This window comes from Pristiophorus japonicus, chromosome 18, assembly GCF_044704955.1.
Source record: "Pristiophorus japonicus isolate sPriJap1 chromosome 18, sPriJap1.hap1, whole genome shotgun sequence".
NCBI lineage: Eukaryota > Metazoa > Chordata > Chondrichthyes > Pristiophoridae > Pristiophorus > Pristiophorus japonicus.
In genome coordinates this window covers 94,779,288-94,805,808 of record NC_091994.1, presented here as the reverse complement: position 1 = coordinate 94,805,808, position 26,521 = coordinate 94,779,288, and the positions used below count along the sequence as shown (strand labels likewise).

The following is a 26,521-nucleotide window of genomic DNA, read 5'->3' as shown; positions in this document are numbered from 1 at the left end:
ACACTATGGGAAATAACTATGGGGTATCGGTTATAACACTTTGGCGTATGACACTATGGCCATAACGCAATGTGGTTTAACTCTGTGGGATATGACACTGTAACAATGATTAGATGACATGTTCCCATCGAGCCCCACTTTGCCACAGCAGAATCTCACCATAATCTCAAAGGACCGTTTGGAATTTGAGCCCTGGCCTTGGCTCTCAAAGTGACCTTTCCAAACACGGTTGACTCTCTGAGGGTGGACTTTGAGCCTGCAGTCGCTACTGTTTCCTTGTTTACTGTCAATCATGGGTCGCTGACACCGCCTACCCAACCCCGGAGCACCAATGGCAGGAGTCAGATACCTGTGCACGTGATACCTGGAAAGGTAAGCCAAGGTTTTCCAGTTGAGTAGCAGATTTCTGCCTCCTGGCAGTTGACGGTCCTTTTCCATTGCCTCTGCCAGCTCACAACCCCCACCAGCTTAACAGCTCTTGCTTTTGACATGTCCGATTTGCTGAATAAACTCCGGGGGCCGGAGCTGGTGGCTGAGTTTCAGGGGATATGCGGACTCAGCCTGATTTCAGAGGACAAATCAGTTCCTCGGCACTTCCCTGAAGCGGACAGACAGGCACAGCCAGTTTCCACACCCCGATCACACGCTGCATGGAGGGGAGAACATGTCACAACTGAAACCAACGGCACGGTCTCGGGGACTCCGGTGAGTGCATTGCCTCAGGTATTGTGACTTTACTCTGATCCTGCGAGGCAGGGCTCGCCCTGCACTTTGGAATCCAAGTTTATTATACAATTTCCTCCTTGCACTAAACTGTACCGGTGGAGGAGGGCCCACACACGTGTGCCTCCGTTGGCCTCAGTGCCCAGGGATTAGGGAGGGGAGACATCAGCCTGGGTTCTTGCTCCTGTGCTGTAAACGAAAGTTCTAATGCCCTCTGTGTTTGAATAGCACATGGGTATATCACCCAGCTCCACAGAGGCAGGTTTCAATACCCCAAGTCTTGTTGCACCTGCACAGGCTTATTATTTGTCTGTATTTCCTCCTTGCTGTTTCTTCCTGTGCAGGGTTCCCCCTGGCTCCGATCTCCAGACTCCACACTGACCGGGGACTCAATCTGGCACCTGTCTGGTCTGTATGCTTCAGTATCAGTCCAGACTATGTCTTTACTCACTGAGCATTGGGGGAGCTGAGTCACCTCGTTCCATAATAGGCTCAGTGGGAGCCTGATCTATGTGGGGCTGGATCTATGGGGGTCGGATCTATGGGGGGCCGGATCTACGGAGGCCGGAACAATGGGGATCTGATCTATGGGGGCTGAATCTATGGGGGCTGAATCTATGGGGGCCGGATCTATGGGAGTTTGATCTATGGGGGTCTGATCTATGGGGGCCTGATATTTGGGGGGCGGATCTATGGGGCCCGGATCTCTGGGGGTCTGATCTATTGGGGCCTGATTGATGAGGGTCTGATTTATGGGGGGCTGATTTATGGGGGCCGGATCTATAGGGGCCGGATCTATGGACATCTGATCTATATGGGTCTGATATAACATCTCTGTTGCTATTCCGCACTGACTCTAGTTACAAGCTACTTGTCATGGAGAAATTTAGCAAAACCTTTTCATAATTCCCTGATATGTTTATGTATCTCAGAAAATTTACAAATCGTTATTAATGGATGGTTTTATATCAAGCATCTGCGTAAGAATAGGCCATTTAGTCCCTTGAGCCTGCTCCATCATTCAATCAGATCATGGCTGATCTGTACCTGAACTCCATTTATCTGCCTTTGATCCATGTCCCTTGATGCCTTTCACTTTCTGGAGTGTCCTGTAAAACCCTTCGTTCTATGCTGACATGACTAGTACCTCACCCAAGTTGCTATTCTTCATTGCAAATTTAGATACTGAGTGTCAACAAACTATTCAGCAGTGAAATGCATCACCATCAAGTCTGATCTTTTCTTCATCCGACATCCAGCAGGGGCACTAAGGTCAATTATATCACAGACTGGTGGTTGAGCCTTGGTTGTATTGGCACCAAGTGTCCTTGCTGTGTGACTGGAGACCCTCCTGTACATCAGGAATGAACTGTGGCAAACCTTTAGCACAGACTCACTCCTCTCATTTATCTAGGCATATAGCAAATGCCCAGTGAAGTCTCACAGTCTGATCTTATTCCAGTCTCAGGATGGAGAAAAGATTCCCGTTTTCTCATTGACAATGGCACCAGGTGGGACTTGCATTAATACAACCTCTTTCACTAGCTCAGGACCCACTAAAGTGCTTTACAGCCAATGAAGTACTTTTAAAGTGCAGTCACTATTGTAATGTAGGAAACATGGCAGCCAATTTGTACACAGCCAGGTCCCACAAACCACAAAGTGATAATTGTTATGTATGCAATAAAGGTTCAAACTGAGTACTGTTAAACTAAGCAAGGTACAAACTTGGCTCTGCTTTATTTAGGCCCAAAGTGCCTGACTCTCAAAATGGCTGGCCTTTTATACCTGAGCAGCACCATGTGCGTGCTGCTCAGTGGCCTCCAACAATGACGCCATCTGGTGGCTAAAAACAGAATATACATACATGACAATATCCCCATCTGAGATCTTATCACAGTCTTTCACAGGTTGAGACGGTCTGGTGCTTTGCGCTCCCGGGTTGACCGTCTCAGTTCGATTCCAACCTTGGGGGAGTGTGCGGGGTCTGTTGTGGCTGATGGCTGGATGATTGACTTGTTGGGGGTGGCAGTGGCCATGTCAGGAATTGCAAGTCCATTTTTATTGAACAGGTGATGGAAATTTCGGGTTCACTAATGATCCTTGAGTCCTCTGAAGACTGCTGGTAGGTTGGTTGGTCGTCGATGGTTTCTTCGTCTGACTGCTCTGGCTTGTCTGTGTGCCTCAGCTTTGTCTGATCCATGTGTTTCCTGCAAATTTGCCCATTCTTGAGCTTAATAACGAATATTCTGTTGCCCTCCTTGGCCATGACCGTACCAGCGATCCATTTGGGACCTGACCATAGTTCAACACATATACAGGATCATTAACAGAAATCTCATGTGACACAGTTGTGCAATCGTGGTACCCTTGTTGACTATGTCTTCTGTATTCAACATGATTATTTAAATCTGGGTGTACCAGAGAAAGCTTGGTATTAAGACCTCTTTTCATCATGAGTTCAGCAGGCGAGACCCCTGTGAGTGTGTGGGGTCTTGTCCTGTAACTCAGCAGTATGCAGGACAAGTGGGTCTGCAGTGACCCTTGGGTTACTCTCCTCATGCTTTGCTTGATAATTTGTACTGCACGTTCAGCTTGCCCGTTGGACGCAGGCTTGAATGGTGCTGACCTTACATGTTTTATGCCATTAAGTTTCACAAACTCCTGACTGGTGAACCACGATCCATTGTTGCTCACCACTATGTCAGGCAGACCATGTGTCGCGAACATGACATTGAGATTCTCTATGGTTGCCGTGGACGTGCTGGATGACATGATTATTCATTCTATCCACTTCGAATAAGCATCCACCACCACTAAAAACATCTTGTCCAGGAAGTGAACTGCAAAATCTACATGGATCCTGGACCAAGGTTTGGATGGCCACAACCACAGACTCAGCGGCAATTCCGCTGGTGCTTTGCTGAGCTGCATGCAAGTTTGCACTGATGCATGCATGCTTCCAGCTCAGAATCAATTCCTGGCCACCATACATGGATCCTGGCAATGGCCTTCATCATCACTATACCCGGATGTGTGCTATGTAACTCACGCACCAACTTCTCTCTCCCTTTCTTGAGCATTACAACGCGATTGCCCCACAATATGCAATCTGCTTGAATAGACAGTTCATCCTTGCGATGAATGTACGGTTTGGCCTCCTCGCACATTTGCATAGGTGTGGCAGACCAATCCGCTTTGAGGATGCAACCCTTTACCACCAATAAAATCGGGTCCTTGCTGGTCCAGGTCTTAACTTGTTGAGCCGTGACAGGGGTTGCTTTACTCTCAAAAGCATCCATGATTAACATTAGATCCGCCGGTTGTGGCATTTCCACCTCCGGTGTGGGCAACGACAACCGCTTAAAGCATCGGCACAATTTTCTGTGCCAGGTCTGTGGCGGATGACATAATCATAAGCAGATAATGCCAGCACCCACCTTTGGATACAGGATGAAGCATTGGTATTGATACATTTGCTCTCGGAAAACAATGAAATGAGCGGCTTGAGATCAGTCTCTAATTCGAACCTCAGACCGAGCAGGTATTGATGCATCTTTTTAACACCGTACACACACACTAAAGCTTCTTTTTCTACCATGCTGTAGGCTCCTTCCGCTTTAGACAAACTTTTGGATGCATACGCGACAGATTGAAGTTTCCCCGACTCATTGGCTTGTTGGAATATGCAACCAGTTCCATATGATGATGCGTCACAGGCCAAAACTAAATGTTCACATGGGTCATAATGTACCAGCGGCTTGTTCAAGCAAAGCAGATTGGTGGCTTTCTCGAAAGCTCTCTGTTGCGTTGCGCTCCACACCCAGTTGTCGCCTTTTCTCAATAGCATGTGCAGTGGTTCTAGTAAGGTGCTCAATTTAGATAGGAAATTACCAAAGTACTTGAGTAGACCCAGGAACGAATGCAGCTCCGTCACATTCTGCGGCTTGGGTACATTCTTGATGGGCCTAGGTTTTCACGTCAGTGGGGCTGATGCCATCAGTGGCAATTTTCCTCCTGAGGAATTCGACCTCTGGTGCCATGAAGATGCACTTCGAGCGTTTCAGTCTGAGTCCCATGCTATCCAAACGCAGTAGAACCTCTTCCAGGTTGTTCAGATGTTCCTTGGAGTCACGACCAGTGATCAGGATGTCATCTTGGAACACAACGGTTCTGGGAACGGACTTCAGTAGACTTTCCATATTCCTCTAGAATATTGCTACAGCCGAGCAAATTCCGAAAGGGCACCTGAGGTAAATAAACAGTCCTTTGTGCGTGTTAATGCACGTAAGTCTCTTCAACGTCTCAACCAATTCGTGTCATATAGGCCGACGTCAAGTGAACGACTTCCCTCCGGATAGCGTCGCAAACAAGTCATAAGCCTTGGGTAACGGGTACTGATCTTGTTTCGAAACCCTGTTGATCGTAGCCTTGTATTCTCCACAGATTCTGACTGTGCCATCACTTTTCAGCACAGGAACAATGGGGCTGGCCCATTCATTAAATTTGACCGGTGATATGATTCCTTCATGCTGGAGTCTGTCCAGTTCAATTTTGACCTTCTCCCTCATCATATACGGCACTGCCCGAGCTTTATGATGGATGGGTCTTGCATCTGAGTCCACGTGGATCTGCACCTTGGCTCCCGTGAAGTTGCCAATACCCAGTTCGAACAGCGAGGGGAACTTGCTCAATACTTGGGCACATGTATCTTCCTCCGATGACAACGCCTTTATGTCGTTCCAGTCGCATCTGATTTTCTCCAACCAGCTCCTACCGAGCAGCGTTGGTCCATTGCCTGGAACAATCCACAGTGGTAACTCGTGAACCGCACCATTATATGACACATTAATTTGTGCACTGCCAATCACCTTTATCAGTTCTTTGGTGTACGTGCACAGCTTGGCGTTAACAGGGCTCAGCCTGGGCCTCACAGTCTTAATATCCCACAGCTTATAAAATGCCCTCTCGTTCGTGATCGATTGACTCGCCCCCGTGTCCAGTTTCATCGATACCGGTATCCCGTTAAACTTCACGTTAATCAAAATTGGTTTACTCTTGGTTATGAAGGGGTACAGTCCATACACTTCCTCCTCTGGCATCTCAGATTGCGAGTCGGATCTGCGCTAGTCTGACTCTCATCCTCCACATGGTGCGTCGCAGCACGCTTGCTCATCTGCGGACACTTGCACTGGAGATGCCCCACTCTCAGACAGCCTTTGCAACTATATTGCTTAAATCAGCACTGCTGGTGCCGATGATTTCCCCCACAATGCCAACATGGAGAAGTCGGATATATTCCCCGCTGGTGGACTTTGGGCAGTCACAGGTTTCGCGAACACAGCTGGATAGGCCCTGCCATGTGCTGCTCTGCCGAACGCCAAATCAATCGCATTTACAGTACTTGCCGAGGTTCGGTTCTTCACCACTATTTGCTCTAGACTGTCCATTGTCATACATGATTGAGCGATCTGGATGGCCCTTTTTTAAATCTAACTCCTCCACTGCCAGAAGTTTGCACAGGATCACCTCGTGATTGATACCGATAACAAAGAAGTCCCGCAGCATGTCTGCCAACACCGTCCCGAACTTGCACGGTCCCGCTAGACGTCTCAGGTTGGCAACGAATTCCGCCGCTCTCTGGCCCTCCGATCGAACGTGTGTATAAAACCTGTATCTCGAGATGATGATGCCGTTGTCTGGCTTGAGCTGCTCACATACCAATGTACACAACTCCTCGTACGTTTTCTCTGTTGGATCACTAGGCGTGAGTAAATTTTTATCAGACCATAGATCTTTGAACCGTACACAGTGAGGAACATGACCCGGCGCCGATCTGCTTTGTCGACCCCCTTCATTTTGTTGGCCACGAAGTACTGGTTCAAACGGCTCACAGAGTCTGCCCAATCTTCTCCCTCCACGAATCGCTCTAAAAATCCAATCGTGCTCATTTTGCAAACAAAGATTCTTGTATTCTCGTCGCCAAATGTTATGTATGCAATAAAGGTTCAAGCTGAATACTGTTTAACTAAGCAAGGTACGACCTTGGCTCTGCTTTATTTAGGCCCAAAGTGCCTGACTCTCAAAATGGCTGGCCTTTTATACCTGAGCAGCACCATGTGTGTGTTGCTCAGTGGCCTCCAACAATGACGCCATCCGGTGGCTACAAACAGAATGTACATACATGACAATAATGACCAGCTATTCTGTTTGAGTGATGGTGGTTGAGGGAAAAATATTGTCCAGGCCCCAGATCCTTTTCAAAATAGTGCCATGGGATCTTTTACGTCCACCTGAGAGAGCAGCTGGAGCCTCAGTTTAACATCTCATCCAAAAGATGGCCCCTCCGACAGTGCAGCACTCCCTCATTATTGCACTGGAGTGTCTGCCTGGATTATGTGCTCAAGTCTCTAGAGTGGGATTTGAACCGACAATGTTTTGGCTCAGAGGCAAGAGTGGTACCACTGAATCACAGGGCTGTTATGGTCGGACTGCTTTCAGGTTCCTGCTCACTGTGCTGATATAATCCATCAGGCTTGGAATCTGATTCAATCTGCAAGGTTGTGGTGGCAGATAGGAGTCAAAGCGCAGAGGAACCTCAGTCACTCCAGATCTCATTAAACTCTGCTGAAGGTGCCACATGAACGACGGGGCTTGAAAACCGCTGCCTGGTGGGGTGAAGTACCAGCCTATATACGGCATTAGATCTCCCCTTACATCTTCTGTAAATGTTCTCTAAACTCAGAATATTTTGTCGGGAGGCCCCGAGCTGCGAGGGAACATCAGCGGCAGGTCGGGGCCATAAAAGGAGCGGCGAGCGGCCCCTGGAGCAGTGTGGCGGCCTACCACTGCAAGGTACAGCGCGAGCTGGTGCAGGAGGGCGATGGCTGTGAAGAGTGATGTCATCAAGATCCAGGTCGGTGATTGGAGCGTGGGCAGGTACAGCAGGAGTAGCGAAGTCGGGGCGAAGGAGCGGCGAGAGACTGTAGAGGGACGTGATCGGAGCCCAGTGGAGGCGTGAATTCGGATCCGGGGGCCCAAGGGTAGCACGGGCCAGCCCACACTGCGATATGTGTGTGCACTAGGTCCGTACAGCAGAGCAGGTCTCCAGTTGTCTTGGTTAATCCTTGCCACTGGACCAAGACCTAGCTCTGTCAAGCCCGTGTGGTGGCTGGTGTGCAACGGCCACCCCACGTTAAAAAAATCCACACACAGGCATCTTCCACCCTTCAGGCTGTAGTTCGCTGTGAAATACCTGTGAACTCGTCCTTTTTTTAGCGTGGAAGCAAGTCATCCTCATTTCGAGGGACCGCCTATGATGATGTTGATGATAAACACAGAAATTCTTAAGGGTGGAGGAGTCTGCATGTCATGTTATTAACTCACGCTGACAAATATTCAGAATCTTTGGCACTGCATTATTGGTTTCTGAAGTGGCACTGCTTTCCTGGATACTCTTTTTTTAATTCTGTCTCCCCTTAAAGCCTTGTTGTCCACACAAAACTTTGCCAAGAATCTAAATGTTTTGAAGACACTGCATTAATATACATAATATTAGCTGTGTTAGCCCTGGTTCAGTGGGTAGCACTCTCGCCTGTGAGTCAGAAGGTTGTGGGTTTTCCAGAGACTTGAGCACAAACTCCAGGCCGACACTGCCAGTACAGTACTGAGGGAATGCTGCACTGTCAGACGTGAGATCTTTCAGATGAGACATTAAACCGAGGCCCCATCTGCCCTCCCGGGTGGATGTAAAAAATCCCATGACACTATTGGAAGAAGTGCAGGAGAGTTCTCCCAGGTGTCTTAGACAATAGTTATCACTCAACCAGCATCACTAAAAACAGATTATCTGGTCATTGTCACATTGCTGTTTGTAGGACCTTGCTGTGCGCAAATTGGTTGCCGCATTTCTAACATTACAACAGTGACTACACTTCAAAAAGTATTTAAATGAGTGTAAGGCGTTTGGGACGCACTGAGGTCGTGAAAAGCAAGTCTGTCATTCAAGATGATAGGGGTGAAAGCACAGCCTGGGTGTGATGCTGAATCATGTGGACAGGTCCCATTCCCTGTCTATGTTGAGAGAGCTGATCTAAGCTGGGACATCGACTGGGGCTCTGAGTTAGGGAGAGGAAAATTCCTATATTATTGGGGCAGTATGTTACTATATTATTGGGGTGGTATATTAATATATTATTGGGGCGGTATGTTACTATAATATTGGGGCGGTATGTTACTATATTATTGGGCGGTATATTACTATATTATTGGGGTGGTATATTACTATATTATATTATTATATTAACATGGTGCTTCTCATGGTAACTCAGAGGATGTAATGTTTAAAAGAATAGGAACATTAAAGTAGACGTGTGTATCCCTTTCAGATCCTTAAAGTCTAATTGCATTAATTAGGTACACTGGGTGAGTTCTTACAGAGGTCAGTGAACATGGTGGAGACATTCTGGCTCTGAATGCTGGTGTTCCTGGAGAGATTCTTTATGCTTTTCTTTGAAGTATGACCCATAATGTTGGGTCTGACACTTGGAGTATGATAGCCAGGAAATGCACACTAGGTGCCTATTCTTATAACATTATGGGTGGATAGACATGTATTTCTATATGTTTATGTTGTATTTTACAAAGTCTGACAGTCCCTTTCAGCCTCCGCTCTTGTATGCTGCAGAATCTGATGGAGTGCACGTCAAACCCCAATAACAATATTGTGTGTACGATTCCTCTAGGTTCCTCGGAAGAAGTACAAGATTGAGAATTATTTCCTCTACTACCTCTTCATGTTTGCTGCCACCTTGGGCCAGGAGGTTTTTTACATCACCTTCCTTCCTTTTTGCTACTGGAACATTGACCCATATGTAGCTCGGAGAGTGATCAATATCTGGGCCGTGAGTTGCTTCATTTGTGTATTTTGGTGGGGGAAGGGTGACACTGAAATGCCAAAGCACTGCAATGAAAAGACGCTTCATGTGGGGTTGGCACAATGAGGATAATGTGCTAAAAAGTTTTATTCATTTATTGTGCTTCTCCCCTTGTCGTGTCCAATTCACTTTAACTGGGGTCCCTTTGTGGCTCGGTCTCAAATGTTGTCTGGTAACGCTCCTGTGGAACCCTTTGAGACCTTTTTCTACATTAATGGCTCAAATTAAAGGTTGATGTTACATAGGTACTGGTATCCATCTATTACCTCATTCAAGTGGCTATCCTTCATATGTGCCAGAGGCTATTGGACTGTGGTGTGCACATTCCATCACCATTCTATTGTTGATAGCTAGCAATAAGGAGTCAGATTAATTTACCTCCACCTCAGACCAAGGACTCCAGAGCTCCTGTTGTGGCTGAGATCAGCTGCCTTGGCACAGAGTAGGGGTTGAAAGTGGGGACCTCCCTTGGTAGTGTGGCTCAGTACCACATCATTTACCAACTGAGCCGCAGAGGCGTCTTTATTTCTCATCATTAATCTCTTAAAAGCAGTTTATTTGGGCCTTGAAATTTGGACGTCGTTATCTGATGTTAGAACATGGCGGACGTGTCTGGATTGAGGAACCTGTGGTTTGAGAAATAGTATCCCAGATGTTTCAATTACCTGAGCCCAACACACACCAGACCAGTCAATGAGGGTATTGACTTGAAGAGAGCATGATCTCCCGTGCCAGTGATTCATTGGCAAACGCCCCATAGCAGCTGATTGCTAGCAATGATCAGGTGAAGAAAATATTTGTCTGGCTGTCAGGCTTCCCTTACAGAGGCGGGGCAAAAGGCAGCTACACAATTGGATAGGGAGGGTGGTATTGCAGGCGACCAGAACCCTGTGGTATTGTGGTTTGGGTCTCCACCCAAATATTTACTCTTCATGAAATGGTACTTTCTGGTGGTATATGTTCACACTTGCCTCACTTAATTATAAGAGAACTCCACCTTCACCGCACAATACTCCCTGCTAGTGCAGAACAAGTTTGCCAAGATATTTAATGAATGGGTCACGATCATTATCAGCTGCAGAGTCAGCGCATTGAGTCTAAACCAAAGATAAAAGTTGTGATGCTGCACATATCTAAATCAATGTAAAACAGCAATCAACAGTCAATATAATGTTGAGCTACACATAGACCAAACAGTCAAACAATCAGAGGAGGTAATGGTCACACAGTATAGTAATCTGATCAGACCACATCTTGAGTACAGGAACAGGCCATTCAGCTCTTCCAGTCTGTTCCACTATTTAATTAGATCACGGCTGGTCTGTATCTTAACTCTATCTGCCCACCTTGGGTATCCCTTAATACTCTTGCCTAACAAAATTGTATCAAACCAAAGCAAAAGCATGTCAACTGTGGCTCAGTGGGTAGCAAGCTTGCCTCTGAATCAGAAGGTTGTGGGTTCAAGTCCTACTCTAGGAACTTATGCACATAAATCTAGGCTGACACTCCAGTGCAGTGCTGAGGGAGTGCTGCAATGTTGTAGGTGCCATCTTTCGGATAAGACATTAAACCGAGGGCCCCGTCTGCCCTCTCAGGTGGATGTAAAAGATCCCATGGCACTAATTTGAAGATCATCATTATCATAGGCAGTCCCTCGGAATTGAGGAAGACTTGCTTCCACTCTTAAAAATGAGTAGCAGGGGAGTTATCCCCAGTGTCCTGGCCAATATTTATTACTCAATCAACATAACAAAAATAAATTATCTGGTCATTATCACATTACTACTTGTGGGAGCTTGCTGTGTGCAAATTGGCTGCCCACATTTCAACAGTGTTCCCACATTACAACAGTGACTACACTCCAAAAGTACTTAAGTGCTTTGAGACGTCCGGTGGACGTGAAAGGCACTGTGTAAATGCAAGTATTTCATTTTTTTCTTTTCAAAATACTGCGGAGGCTGGCTATCTAAAATAAAAACAGAGAATGCTGGAAATACTCAGCAGGTCAGGCAGCGTTTATCAATCTCAGTTTTGATTTTTTTCAATTGACCCCCTAGCCTCAACAGCTTTTTGGGGCGATATTATCTAGAGATTGTCTAGTTCTGGTGACTGCAAAAACACGATGACCTTCGAGTGCTGGGGGCAGTGCAGAGAGGAGGCACAAGGCTGATTGCTACTGGCTGGGGGTCTGAGATCTGGGGAAATATTGGTGCCGTTCAGCTTGAGGAGGAGGTCGTCTTGGAGAGGTGCAAAAGATAGTTAAGGGAAAGGAAACGGTAATCCTGACATATTACTTTAATTTACATTGCGGGAGTAGAATTAGGGGGCTCAGGCTCGAACTAGTAAAAGGTAATTTTCAGACTAATATCAAGAAATTCCTTTTCACACAGGGGGTTGATCAAGACATGGAATGAACCTCCAGATAGATCATGGAGCAACCATTTAAGAAACAATTGAATGCTGCAGTGGCGGGGGCTTTAGATCTCTCGTTAGATCTCTCGGGATGCGTGCCTTGAGATAGACTGAATGGCCTTCCCCATCCGCAGTTATCTTATGATCTTGATTAAAAGAACATCTTATATTGAAGACTTAGGTAGTTACAACTTTTTTTCTGGTCACCAGTAAAATGCCCACATTGTATTGTGTCTGGGGATGTGCGTTCTGCACTGTACAACTTTCTACATCGAGGAAGGAAGATTGACCTGTATTGGCTCCAATTCCCTTTGTTGTGATGGAGCTCCATACTGGACTGTTCCATTCCTTTGTCTCGGGATGGGGGTGCGAGCTGGCGATTTATCTGCCCCCTTGGGTGTGAGACAGGTGCAGCTCTTCTATGATCCTCCTTGGGGACTGGAGTGGGTATCATTAAGTTTAAGCAGGTTGAATATGAAATACAACTCGCACATGGATGGGTGCAAAATAATCTACGAGTTCCCCCACTACTTCAAATCCCCCTCCCATAATATAGGCAGCAGCAGGGGACATAATCCGGCTTTTAATGTTCTGTGACGTAATCCGGCCTCTGAATACTGGGTTGACATCCAATGAGGTATTCACATCAGATGGGAGTGGAGTAGCGACCCCCATATCTAGTAGTACTCCTGAAGCTTTGATCACATGACCTGCTGTCCCCTACTGCCCCACCCTCACACTTCTGCCATTGGTCACCCGAATGTCCATCCTTGTGGTGCCCTGCCTTCCCACAGCCAATTGGAAAGCAAATAGATTCTTTATTCCCCGATTGGATGATTCTTGGCTGTCAGTCAGACAGCCTTTTCTCCCATCTCCAATATTTAACTAATGTACAAAGAAAATGAAAATAAACACAATTTAAAAAAATTCCTCCAATGATTTTTCTCCCTGGGTTTTGCTCATAGCAGTGTCCTGGCAATTAATCTTCAATTGGCCTGGCCAATCCTGGAGGGTTGGCAACCCCTCCCCCTGGTAGGGAATTGTAAATCAGTTTGACGACCCATCCACACACAAAAGGGTCTTTGTTACAGAAACAACACAGAGTGGATCTGCTAGATGTAAGAGCGGTGGAAGAAATGGGTTGAGTGATGTGTCATAGAATCATTTACAGCACAGAAGGAGGCCATTCGGCCCATCGTGTCTGTGCTGGCCGGAAAAGAGCTAGCCAGCCTAATCCCACTTTCCAACTCTTGGTACATAGCCTTTTAGGTTATGGCACTTCAAGTGCATATCCAAGGACTTTTTAAAAGTGATCACAGTATCTGCCTCTACCACCCTTTCAGACAGTGAGTTCCAGACCCCCAACACCCTCTGAGTGAAAAAAGTTCTCCAAAACTTCCCTCTGATCTTTCTGCCAATCACTTTAAATCTATGCCCCCGGTTATTGTCCTCGCTGCCACGGGAATTAGGTTCGTCCTATCCACTCTACCTAGGCCCCTGATAATTTTATACACCTCAAATAAGTCTCCCCTCAGCCTTCTCTGTTCCAAAGAAAGCAACCCCAGCCTATCCAATCTTTCCTCATAGCTAAAGTTCTCCAGCCCTGGCAACATCCTCATAAATCTCCTCTGTGCCCTCTCTCGTGCAATCACATCTTTCCTGTAATGTGCCACTCAGCACAGAAGGCAAAGGAGAAGGAGACGTACACAGAACGCTGATGCCACAGGTTAAATTTGACTTTCAAAAGCAGAGCACACAAATGTTAAATTAACCAGGCTTGGAATGAAACTAAGGGTGTGACAATGATTTTCATCACGAGTCTTATAGCCTCGAGTTAATGATGAGCCAAGCCATTCCTCTTAAAATAACCGAGTATGGTGCAGAACCTAAGGTTATAAGGATAAGTCGTGATAAGTAATAAACAGCTCCTAGGCACACTGGTTCCTGTTGTACTGGGGCCTGACATCTGGGGAATACAGCAGGTCAGGTGCTGCTTGTAAGGTGAGAAGGATACAGTGGATTGATCCCTTTCTCCTTGTCTTCCTCATTCCTCTAGATTGTGATGTACATCGGGCAGGCTTCCAAAGATGTCTTAAAGTGGCCGAGGCCTCCGTCACCTCCAGTGGTCAAGCTTGAAGTGCGGGTGGATGCAGAGTATGGGATGCCCTCCACTCACGCCATGGCTGCCACTGCCATCCCCTTCAGCTTCCTGCTGGCCACGATGAACAGGTACGAGGTGAGGCGGAGTTAATTTATTCCTTGCTCTTTGCGTGTTGGGATGGCTGTCATGGAACTTCAACTCTCTCTGTCTTGGTTCTTGTGACAGTTTCAAGTTTTTTTTTTTACCCTGGTCCCCTGCAATGACACATCAGATATTCTACTGGTGGGGGCGGCAGCGCAAAATTGGCAATAGCGAATCAACACCCGCCCGATGTTCTTTTCCAATGCTGATTCGCTATCGCCTGTTTTTACATTAGCGCCCAAGACGAATTTCACTCCCTTTGCTTCCCAAACGATCCCATGAGTGAGCACACTGGCCACTGTGGTACTGAGCCAAACAGGCTAGGAAGCTCCCAGGTTTTATCACTGGCCTGCATGGAGTGCGCAGAAGGTGGAGCACCAGAATTGGCCTCAGTGCCTCTGGGTCAGAGAGGGGAAAACTTGGGGGTAGAAATTCATTAAGGCTCGTTTTCGGGCACATAACCGCGGTACGTTTCCAGCGTGCGCCCGAACAGGGAGTCCTAAGGCTCCTCAGAAATTGGGTCCAAGGTGTTATTGTAGTAATAGAGGAGAACTGTGGCCACATGTTGCCCCTCCAGAGGCAGCTCGCTAAAATTGAGCTGGCTACCTCTCGGGCAGTGACCCTCAGGTAAGTCCCAGCATGGGGGTGATGGGGAGTGGGGGTGATCGTGGGATGGCATTGGCCCTCAGATATACAGTAGTCCACGGGAGGCTGGGTACGCTGCAGCGATCACCGTGGAAACCAGAGTAGGAGTAGGCTCGGCCCTATTCCACTCAGCGCTGCCCAATGTTCTGCGGGGATCCTGAAACAGGCGAAGGCCCTTCATTTACATAAGCAACGGGATTAATGCCCACTTTATGCCCGTAAAACAGGCTTGGGACCCTATTTGTACCCCGGCTTTCCTGCTCCTGAGCGCTCTCCAGTGACCAGTGCTGGAAAGTGACCTTGTGCGAGCGAGCGGCTATTGCCCGAGGGCAGGATGGCTATTGCTGACTTCCACAGGCTAACAACGATCAAAGTCTAGGCTCACATTGCAAAGAATGGGAACTTGAGAAAGATATCAGAGGATGAGTTGAGAAAGGAGAGAAAAAGAGAGCGTAGGAGAGCTAGAAGGAGACCGTTTGATAGAGAGAGGCAAAGAGAGAGGGAATGAGAAGGAGATAAAGCGAGAAAGAGAAACAGCACGAGAAAGCGAGTGAGGAAGATAGACAGACAAAGAAAATAAGGGAAAGACAGAGGGAGAAATATAGAGAACCCGAGAGACACAGAATGAGCGAGTGAAAGCAAGAGATAGACATAGACATATCCATACCCACACATCAATACTCATCATAGGCAATCCCATGGAATCGAGGAAGACTTGCTTCCACTCTTAAAATGAGTTCTTAGGTGGCTGAACAGTCCAATACGAGAACCACAGATTCTGTCATAGGTGGGGCAGATAGTCGTTGAGGGAAAGGGTGGGTGGGGAGTCTAGTTTGCCGATTTCTTCATGCTCTCAGCAATGAGACTCGAGGTGCTCAGCGACCCCTCGGACGCACTTCCTCCACTTAGGGCGGTCTTTGGCCAGGGACTTCCAGGTATAAGTGGGGATGTTACACTTTCTCAGGGAGGCTTTTGAGGGTGTCCTTGTAAAGTTTCCTCTGCCCACCTTTGGCTCGTTTGCTGTGAAGGAGTTCCGAGTCGAGCGCTTGCTTTGGGAGTCTTGTGACAGGCATGCGAACAATGTGGCCTGCCCAGCGAAGCTGATCAAGTGTGGTCAGTGTTTCAATGCTGGGGATGTTGGCTTGGCCGAGGTCGCTGATGTTGGTATGTCTGTCATCCTAGGGGATTTGTAGGATCTTGCAGAGACATCGTTGGTGGTATCTCTCCATCGATACATCAATACACACACACATTCTGTCATGTATTCAACCAGCATTGTAACCCATGTATAATCCGACCTAAGTTGTACACTGAGAACAATGACCACTAGGTGGTGAACTTGTGGGAGACACTCCTAACCTAGACCTTCAGTATAAAAGGGGAAGCTCCACCCACTTCCTGCACTTGAGTGCTATGAAATAAAGGACAGGTCATAGACTGACCTTCTCTCAAGCATGGGCCTCATGTGCATTTATACTACACAGTAAGGACGTATTAATGGCGACAAGAAACTGGGATTTAAACCACGTGAGCATGGCCACTAGCAATAACAGGGGCAGTCAGTGACGATCAACTGGCAAGGGACCTTTTGTTTCAAACTGCAGCTCATGCTGGAGGCGTGGAGGCACACATTCAGCCGGAGTTTGCAGAGGTGAGCAAAATACCTGCAGAAATTGCAGAAATGAACGCTGGGGGCAATCGCTGGAGGCTGAAGTTCAGCAAGTTTATGTGGAGCACGTATACAGTTCATAAACCAGGACGCCACCGATAATGATGAAAGTGCCCCCATGGCATCCCAATATCAATGGAGCTAGAACACGGGGGCCAGCCAGTCCCTGATGGGTATCAAACAGTTCAAAAAGTTGTGGGCGTCCAAGGCCAGGAGGCCAAAATTATCGCCGATTGACGCACAGCTACGGACTTACACAAAGCAGATCATTCCGGTGCTAGGCAGCGCCACGGTAGTCGTGACCCACAAAGATTCGGAGAACAGGTTGCCACTCTGGATTGTCCCAGGGGACGGTCCCGCACTACTGGGGAGGAGTTGGCTTGCTGTCATGAACTGGAAATGGAGCGATGTCAATGCAATTTCCTCTGTGGAGCGAGTATCATGCTCACAGATCCTGGACAAATTTGACTCATTATTTCAACCCGGCATTGGCACTTTCATGGGGGCCAAGGTAGTGATTCACATAAACCCGGACGCCAGGCCAGTACACCACAAGGCCAGAGCGGTGCCGTACGTGATGCGGGAAAAGATAGAAGCCGAATTGGACCGCCTGCTGAGGGAAGGCATCATCTCGCCAGTCGAATTCAGTGACTGGGCGAGCCCAATTGTGCCGGTGCTCAAGGCGGATGGGTCGGTCAGGATATGTGGCGATTACAAGGCCACCATCAATCGGGTGTCACTCCAAGACCAATACCCGCTACCGAGAGCGGAGGACCTCTTTGCGACGCTATCCGGTGGCAAACTTTTTTCAAAATTGGACCTGACCTCAGCTTACATGACCCAGGAGCTGGCGAGTGAGTTGAAGAAGCTGACCACCATCACGACACACAAGGGGTTGTTTGAGTACAACAGATGTCCGTTCGGGATTCGCTCGGCTGCTGCAGTCTTTCAACGTAACATGGAAAGTCTCCTCAAGTCGATTCCAGGGACGGTGGTTTTTCAGGACGACATCCTCATTACGGGTTACGATACTGAAGCACCTCCACAACCTGGAGGAGGTGCTATGCAGACTGGACCGGGTAGGGCTGCGACTGAAAAAGGCGAAGTGCGTCTTCCTATCTCTAGAGGTAGAATTCCTGGGGATGAGGGTAGCAGCAGACGGGATCAGCCCTACTGCGTCCAAGACGGAAGCGATCCAGAGAGCACCCAGACCCCGTAACGCGACGGAGCTGCGTTCATTCCTGAAGCTCCTGAACTATTTTGGTAACTTTCTTCCCAAATTGAGCACGCTGCTAGAGCCGCTACACGTGCTCCTACGCAAAGGTCGCAATGGGTCTGGGGGGACAGCCAGGAAAGGGCTTTTAATAGAGCACGCAAATTGTTATGTTCCAACAATCTGTTAACGCTATATGACCCATGTAAGAAACTTGTGTTAACGTGCGATGCGTCGTCTTATGGTGTCGGGTGTGTGTTTCAGCATGTCAATGCCAAGGGTCAGTTACAGCCGGTAGCTTATGCCTCCAGAAGTCTGTCCCAGGCAGAAAGGGGCTATGGGATGGTAGAAAAGGAGGCGCTCGCATGTGTATATGCGGTAAAGAAAATGCACCAGTACCTGTTTGGCAGGATATTTGAGCTGGAGACAGATCACAAACCCCTAACGTCCCTTTTGGCCGACAACAAGGCCATAAATGCAAATGCATCGGCCTGCATACAGAGGTGGGCACTCACGTTAGCCGCCTATGACTACACAATTCGGCACAGACCGGGCACCGAAAACTGCGCCGATGCACTCAGCAGGCTCCCACTAGCCACCACTGAGGGGACTATCGAGCATGTTGCTGAGATGGTCATGGCTGTTGAAGCTTTCGGAAGCGAAGGCTCACCCGTGACAGCCCGTCAGATTAAATTCTGGACAAATAGAGACCCGCTATTGTCTCTAGTCAAGAAATGTGTCCTGAATGGGGACTGGGCAGCCACGTACAGGGCATGCCCTGAGAAATTTAAACCATTTCACAGGCGCAAGGATGAACTCTCGATTCAGGCCGATTGCCTACTGTGGGGAAACCGCGTAGTCATGCCCCAGATGGGCAGAGAGGTGTTCATCAGAGAACTCCACAATGGGCACCCAGGCATTGTCACGATGAAGGCAATTGCCAGGTCACACGTTTGGTGGCCAGGGATAGACACAGATCTGGAACTTTGTGTTCGCAGGTGCAACATGTGTGCCCAGCTGGCCATGTGGACTACTCCGGTCCTTTCATGGGGAAAATGTTTTTGGTTGTAGTAGACGCCTACTCCAAATGGATCGAGTGTGACATTTTAAATTCAAGCACATCCTCTGCCACGGTAGAAAGCCTACGGGCAATGTTCGCCACCAACAGTCTACTGGACATCTTGGTCAGCGACAATGGCCCGTGCTTCACAAGCACTGAATTCCAGAACTTCATGGCAGGCAATGGAATTAACCATGTCAGAACGGCACCGTTCAAGCCGGCCTCAAATGGCCAGGCAGAACGAGCAGTGCAGATAATCAAACAGGGGATGCTCAGATTCCAAGGGGGTTCCCTACAATGCCGCTTATCACGCCTCCTGTTGGCCTACAGATCCCGACCACACTCGCTCACAGGGGTTCCACCCACAGAGCTGCTAATGAAAAGGACGCTCAAAACCCGGTTATCCCTTATACACTCCACCATGAAAGAAATTGTCGAGAGCAGGCGCCAGTCACAATATGACTACCATGACAGGAATGCGAGGGCGCGATGTATTGATGTAAATGACCCTGTTTTTGTCCTCAACTACGCTGCAGGGCCCAAATGGCTCGCAGGCACTGTGGTTGCCAAAGAGGGAAATAGGATTCTGGTAGTTAAACTTACCAATGGACAAATCTGCCGCAAACATTGGATCAAACAAAAAGGAGGTTCAACAACCCCATAAAAGAAGCAGAGGAAGAACACGATGTAGAGTTCACTCCATCACAGGTGACCGAACACAGGAACCAAAGGGAGGAGAGCCCAGTCACTGTGGGCAGTCCGGACAGGCCTGAGGCACCGCAAACAGTAGACACTCAGGCCAATGGCCAACAACCGGAGCCCCAACTCTACAAGGGAGCGTAAACCACCAGAGAGACTCAACCTGTGATCCCAATAAGACTTTGGGGGGGGAGGTGATGTCATGTATTCAACCAGCATTGTAACCCATGTATAATCCGACCTAAGTTGTACACTGAGAACAATGACCACTAGGTGGTGAACTTGTGGGAGACACTCCTAACCTTGACCTTCAGATATAAAAGGGGAAGCTCCACCCACTTCCTGCAATTGAGTGCTATGAAATAAAGGACAGGTCACAGACTGACCTTCTCTCAAGCATGCACCTCGTGTGCATTTATACTGTATAGTAAGGACGTATTAACTCACACCCACAAACACGCGCACACACACAAATACACACACCCACCTACCCACACATGCGCACACCCCTACCCACACACCCCTACACACACACACACACCCCCCCTACCCACACACCCCTACCTACACACCCCTACCCACACACACAAACCCCTACACACACAAACACAAACCCACCCACAAACACACACACAAACCCCCACACACACACTTACACACACACTCCCCTACCCACACACTCACACACATACTTACCCACACAAACCCCTACTGACACACTCACACAATATAAGCATAGAGACTGAGAGGGAGTGAGGGGGCCTGTACATTGACTGTGATCGGTGCTCACATCGCCTGCTCTCCCTGGCTGTACCAGAATGGAGGAACCTAAAGAAGGAAGAACATGTTTCAAAAGGACAGTAACTGGAACCAGGTGTTTCCTGATCAGAGCTGCCAAGAAGCTTTTAAAAAGCTGGCAAGGTCATCTCCGAGCTCGATAAAATCTAATTACTGTGAAAGTGACTCCCTATCTGGTTAATCAGTTACTACTGAGTATCATAAAAGGAATTTCCATCCAGGATCACTGAGCTCAGGAGCGTTCCACTGTGTGAGTTTGCTCCACATCTGACTACAGTGCGGACAGAAGAACAATTATCAGAACAATCGATCGATAAATAACAAAGCAGGTCCTTTCTGCTGACAGTTTCTCTCCCAGCGATGACCGTTTTACTGGACAGTCTCCCTGCTTGGAGTTATATTCATTGTTGTAATGTAGGAAACACCACAGCCAATTTGTGCATGGCAAGCTCCCACAAACAGCAATGTGGTAAATGACCAGATAATCTATTCTAATGATGTTGGTTGAGGGATAAATATTGGCCAGGACAGCAGGGAGAACTCCCCTGCTCTTCTTCGAAATAGTGCCATGGGATCTTTTACATCCACCTGAGAGAGCAGACGGGGCCTCAGTATAACGTCTCATCGAATGACGGCATCTCTGGCAGTGTAGCACTGCCTCAGTACTGCTTTGGGAGTGTCAGCCTAGATTTTGTGCTCAAGTCTCCGGAGTGGGGCCTTGAATCGCAAACTTTCTGACTCTGAGGCGAGAGTGCTACCCACTGAGCCACGGCTGACACGCAGAGCAGACTCAAAGCAAACTGAGGATGTGCCTGCGGGTGACCCTCGAGTGTTTTTATTGATTTGTGACTGGGGTGAGACCTGTAGACCTCTACACTCAACACTATCCGATTAATGTGCGGCCCTCCGATTCAGTGAAACTGCGAGTGCTAAGTCAGCTGCTTGAACCACGAATCACCAGCACAGTTTTGATTTTATACCAAGCTCCGTTTGGGCAACGGGGTTATAATTCATTGAAGCCCAGCCTCACCCTCGCCTACTCGATGATATTGCCTGGGGTTTGAGCGGAAGTGGTTTTGCTCTTGTAGTGTTTGAGTCAGTCTCGCTGCAGTATAGTCCTCTTGATCAAAGGTCACAGGCACAGTTCCTCGTGAAGAACTGTGTGCTGAGGTTATAAGAAGTATTGGATAGCCTTGGGGAATTGCTGAACAGAGAGCTGTGTCTATAGTGAGATTTTTATTTCACACAAGAAGATACAAGGAATGGGATTAAGCTGTGATATTAACTGGGGACTAGAGCCGTACTGAACAGCCAGAGTTAGAACACACATTGCTGAACATCTGAAGATCAATCACAGAGTCTGCAGTTAAACAGGGGTTCATTGTTTTAGATGCCAAGGAATACATTCATACTTAACCCAAACAATCCACTCTCATTACAGTCACTTAGGACCAAAGTGTATCCTGAAACCACTGTTATCTTCATCAGCATAGACATCTGAGGAGAATGGAATACGAGAGGTATTAAACGTGCTCTGTATCTAACCCATGCTGTACCCGCCCTGGGAGTGTTTGATGGGACAGTGTAGAGGGAGCTTTACTTTGTATCTAACCTGTGCTGTACCTGCCCTGGGAGTGTTTGATAGGACAATGTAGAGGGAGCTTTACTCTATCTATTCCGTGCTGTACCTATCCTGGGAGTGTTTGATGGGACAGTGTAGAGGGAGCTTTACTCTGTAACTAACCCGTGCTGTACCTGCTCTGGGAGTATTTGATAGGACAGTGTAGAGGGAGTTTTACTCTGTAACTAACCCGTGCTGTACCTGCCCTGGGAGTATTTGATAGGACAGTGTAGAGGGAGCTTTACTCTATCTATTCCGTGCTGTACCTGCCCTGGGAGTGTTTGATAGGACAGTGTAGAGGGAGCTTTACTCTGTAACTAACCCGTGCTGTACCTAACCCATTGCTCACTTAAGTTACTCCGTGCCTCTCTTTTTTTCAGTACCCCTGTGAGCTGGGACTGCTGCTAGCTGTGACTATTTGTGCCTTGGTCTCCCTCAGCCGTATTTACACGGGGATGCATACAGTTTTGGTAAGTCAGGAATGGGCAGTGCGTCACACAACTGGGGTGGGGGGGGTTCAATGAGAAAGGTTTTAATAAATGGGGTTTTGCGTTCTAGGGAAATGATCTAGATTATTCAACAGATTACCAGGAAATAAAAACAAATCCCAGAAATCTGAAATAACAAAGAAAATGCCAGAGATACACAACTGGTGCATCAGCATGTGTAAGGGGTGCGAGGAGGTTAACATCCCAGGCACAGACCTTCCCGCACAGGTCTGAGGAACCATCACAACCAAAATATCAGACAAGGCCAGTACACTCAATAAACCCCTGGTTTTGATAGATTAAAGCAACTAACCCAGCTACCCACCCTCTCCCCATATCCTTCAACTTCACCGACCCACCACCTCCCCATATCCCTCAACCTACCTTCTCCCCATATCCCTCAACCCCACCTACCTACCCTCACCGCACAATAGCCTAATGGTTATGTACTGGACTAGGAACCCATCGGTCATAAGTTCAAATCACACCATGGCAAGCTGTGAAATTGAGTTCAATAAATCTGGCAATTTGTGCTGCCAGGTGGTTGAAAAGTCCGTCAGGGAAGGGAACCTGCCACCATTACCCAGTCTGGCCTGCACGTTACTCCAATCCCACACACTGCATGGTTGATCTTAACGCCCTTGGGACAACTAGGGATGGACAGTAAATACTGCCTTGCCAGCATTGCCTAGATCCCAAGAACAAATGATAAAAAGCAACGAGTGGCCAATGTACTGAAGTGGCAAAGAGCAGGTGGCACACTTTTAAAGTCAATCTAAATTCTGATAAAATTATTGTGGTTTGTGGGTTGCAAACAGTGAATCTCAGCACCACCCTGGGGGTTGCAGGAGTGACTGAGGCTCAGACAGTTCACCCTCCAACATTTCAGTCACCCTCGGGTTTGTTGACTTATTCGTCAATACACATTGCCTATCCCCAAGTGTTTATAACTGCCGGGTGTTTAACAGCTTAAAGCAGCAATGTTATAAAAGTCGACTATTCATTAAATGTATCTGCTGTTATTTCGGTCCAAGAACCTGCACTTCTTTAGTAGAATTGAAAAGTGGATCTCTATACAGAGACTGGATTGTTAATGAATGGTTAGGAATTGTAGGGCTTTCCAGCAGAACCAACAGTGAGCCAGCAGTGGCTACACTACTTTTGGAACCCAGTTGTTAACTCGGAACTGAGCCACACAGAGCAGGAGGGTGACCGATTCGATGCCCAACCTGTGCTGAGTGAGGTGCTGCTACATTTGCACTTGATCCTGAAATGCGAGGACAGAAATCTGCTAGAGTTCCTGCCCGCATAGCCTATCCTGGAAAGTGTGTGTTGTGTGTTGTGTGTTGTGTGTTGTGTGTTGTGTGTGTGTGTGTTTGTGTGTGTGTTTGTGTTTGTGTGTGTGTGTGTGTTGTGTTGTGTGTGTGTGTGTTGTGTTGTGTGTGTTGTGAATGTATGTTTTGTGTGTGTGTTTGTTGTGTTGTGTTGTGCGTGGCGTGTGTGTGTGTGTTGTGTTGTGTGTGTGTGTGTGTTATGTTGTATGTGTTGTGTGTTGTGAATGTATGTGTTGTGTTTTGTGTGTGTGTTGTGTTTTGTGTGTGTGTTGTGTGTGAGTGTGTTATGTGTGTGTTGTGTGTGTGTGTTATGTTGTATGTGTTGTGTGTGTTGTGAATGTATGTTGTGTGTGTTGTGTTTTGTGTGTGTGTTGTGTTGTGTGTTATGTGTGTGTGTTGTGTTGTGTGTGTGTGTTATGTGTGTGTGTTGTGTGTGAACATGGGGTGAGGACAAAGACCTCTGGTTGTGATTCCCCCCCAGGTAAAATACCCTGCCGCCGATACCCTTCGGGGGTCCCACATGGAGGATAGCATTTGGGTGAGGTGCCGCAAGGTGACATGGAACCTGCACCCCAACATGAGCCACATATCTTCAAGAGAAAAGGGGAGAAAATGAGATCTGGAGAAGAATGCTCTGCATTCTGGACTGATCTCCATGACTTGAATCAAAGTTCCCAACTTCTAGTTTGAGTCTGAATCCTCCTGTTATTCCTTATTAGGTGATATTTTATTTCTCCATTCCAGGTGTGTAATGTACGTTTGGTGAGGGATTGATGTTGATTTAAAGGTTGTATCAGGCCCCTCTGGAACTAATGGCCCTTTCTCTCCCTCAGGATGTGCTCTGTGGAGTTGCAATCACTGCTCTGCTGGTGGCTGTATCCTACCCTTTCTGGGATGCTATTGAGGCCTTTCAGATGAGGAACTGTTTTGCTCCTTTACTAACATTGTCGCTGTCCTTCCTGCTGTCTATATACTACCCTGAGCTGGATCACTGGAGCACAGCACGGGGAGACACCACCAATATTGTCAGTGCTGGCGCTGGGGCTGCTGTGGCCACCTGGATCAATCATCAGTGGGACCTCGTCCCAGAACCTTTCTCGGCCCCACCCTACGAGATCCCTCCGCTGTCGACTGGATTAATCTGCAGGATGGGCGCCCGATTCACCATCGGGATCGTGATTGTGTTTTTCGCTCGGCAGGCTATAAAGTCTGCAGCCTTGGCTCTCGTCTGCAGATTGGCCGGAGTCTCCCCTGGAGACCAGGAAGCTCGGAAACTCTTGCGGGTGGAAGTCCCTTACAAGTATATTACCTATAGCTGCCTTGGAGTTGTTGGACTTGCAGTGTGTCCGGCAGTGCATAGATATTTATCACTTTGACCTTGTTACTGAGGCAGTAAGGCTTACTGGGGAGTGTAGCACTGAAAGTTTCACCAATTCGGCCAACTTGGCCTTTGGAATGAGCCTGGATTTAGCCAGAGACCTGAGGGACAGTAGTCAATGCTCAATGGTGAAGTTCCTCAATCGGCCAAGCTACCAATTCTCTGGCAGGGGATAGACATTCCCCTCTTACTATTGTTAATTGTTGCTTTTCTAAATGTGATTGCAGTTGGATGATTGTGCTGAGGGATTCTTTGATACTGCACTGCCTTCTACACACAGCCAGTATAGAGTGTAGGAACAATTGCGATAACTCCAACTTCTCATTGTTCAGCTCTCTCAGAGATGGCTCATTCCTACTTGAATTAAACTGTGAATTGGTTTGCTGACTTGTGTCTGGATTGCTTGAAGGGTCTTTAAACATTATCAATGGAAGTTTCAACAAAGACCAGTGGGGCTGAAATTCCTTGGGTTGACAACCATGGCCACTAAGTGGAGGTCCATCTTTGGTTCCCACCTGTCCATTTGACCAGAGACTGTGGAACTTGTCTGCCACTCGAGGAGGGGGAGAGTGCCCATGCTCCACTCCATCACTGGCCCGATGTTTAGGCTGGGGGCGGGGGAGAGGGGGCGATCAGTAAAATAAAAAATATATAGACTTCACTTCAGGGTTCAGGGCTGCATGCTGCCCTGGACCCGACCAGTTGTGACTAGACCCACTTAACAGGAGGCTAGTAGACTTCACCTGACTGTGTGTACAGGTCCCCACAGATACGCAGGACCCTGACTGTGTGTACAGGTCCCCACAGATACGCAGGACCTTGACTGTGTGTACAGGTCTCCACAGATACGCAGGACCTTGACTGTGTGTACAGGTCTGCACAGATATGCAGGATCCTGACTGTATGTACAGGTCTCCACAGATACGCGTGACCCTGACTGTGTGTACAGGTCTCCACAGATACGCAGGACCCTGACTGAGCCAGAACTGTGGGAACTCCTGGTGTAAAAAGTCCCTGCTCCCAGTGCCATTTGCCTTGTATGGGTCATAGAAACATAGAAACATAGAAAATAGGTGCAGGAGTAGGCCATTCAGCCCTTCTAGCCTGCACCGCCATTCAATGAGTTCGGCTGAACATGCAACTTCAGTACCCCATTCCTGCTTTTTTGCCATACCCCTTGATCCCCCGAGTAGTAAGGACTACATCTAACTCCTTTTTGAATATATTTAGTGAATTGGCCTCAACAACTTTCTGTGGTAGAGAATTCCGCAGGTTCACCAATCTCTTGGTGAAGAGGTTTCTC

At 47.8% G+C, this 26,521-nt stretch overlaps 1 protein-coding gene across 1 annotated transcript; it reads left to right on the top strand.

The window, feature by feature from the left end:
* The first annotated feature begins 383 nt into the window (after positions 1-383).
* LOC139229301 (sphingosine-1-phosphate phosphatase 2-like) lies at positions 384-25,560 on the top strand. The gene is made up of 5 exons (XM_070860984.1): positions 384-705; positions 9,468-9,626; positions 14,128-14,307; positions 22,399-22,488; positions 24,674-25,560. Exons 1-5 carry the CDS (start codon positions 490-492, stop codon positions 25,214-25,216), a joined length of 1,188 nt encoding a protein of 395 aa, XP_070717085.1. The 5' UTR covers positions 384-489; the 3' UTR covers positions 25,217-25,560.
* The last annotated feature ends 961 nt before the right edge of the window (positions 25,561-26,521 follow it).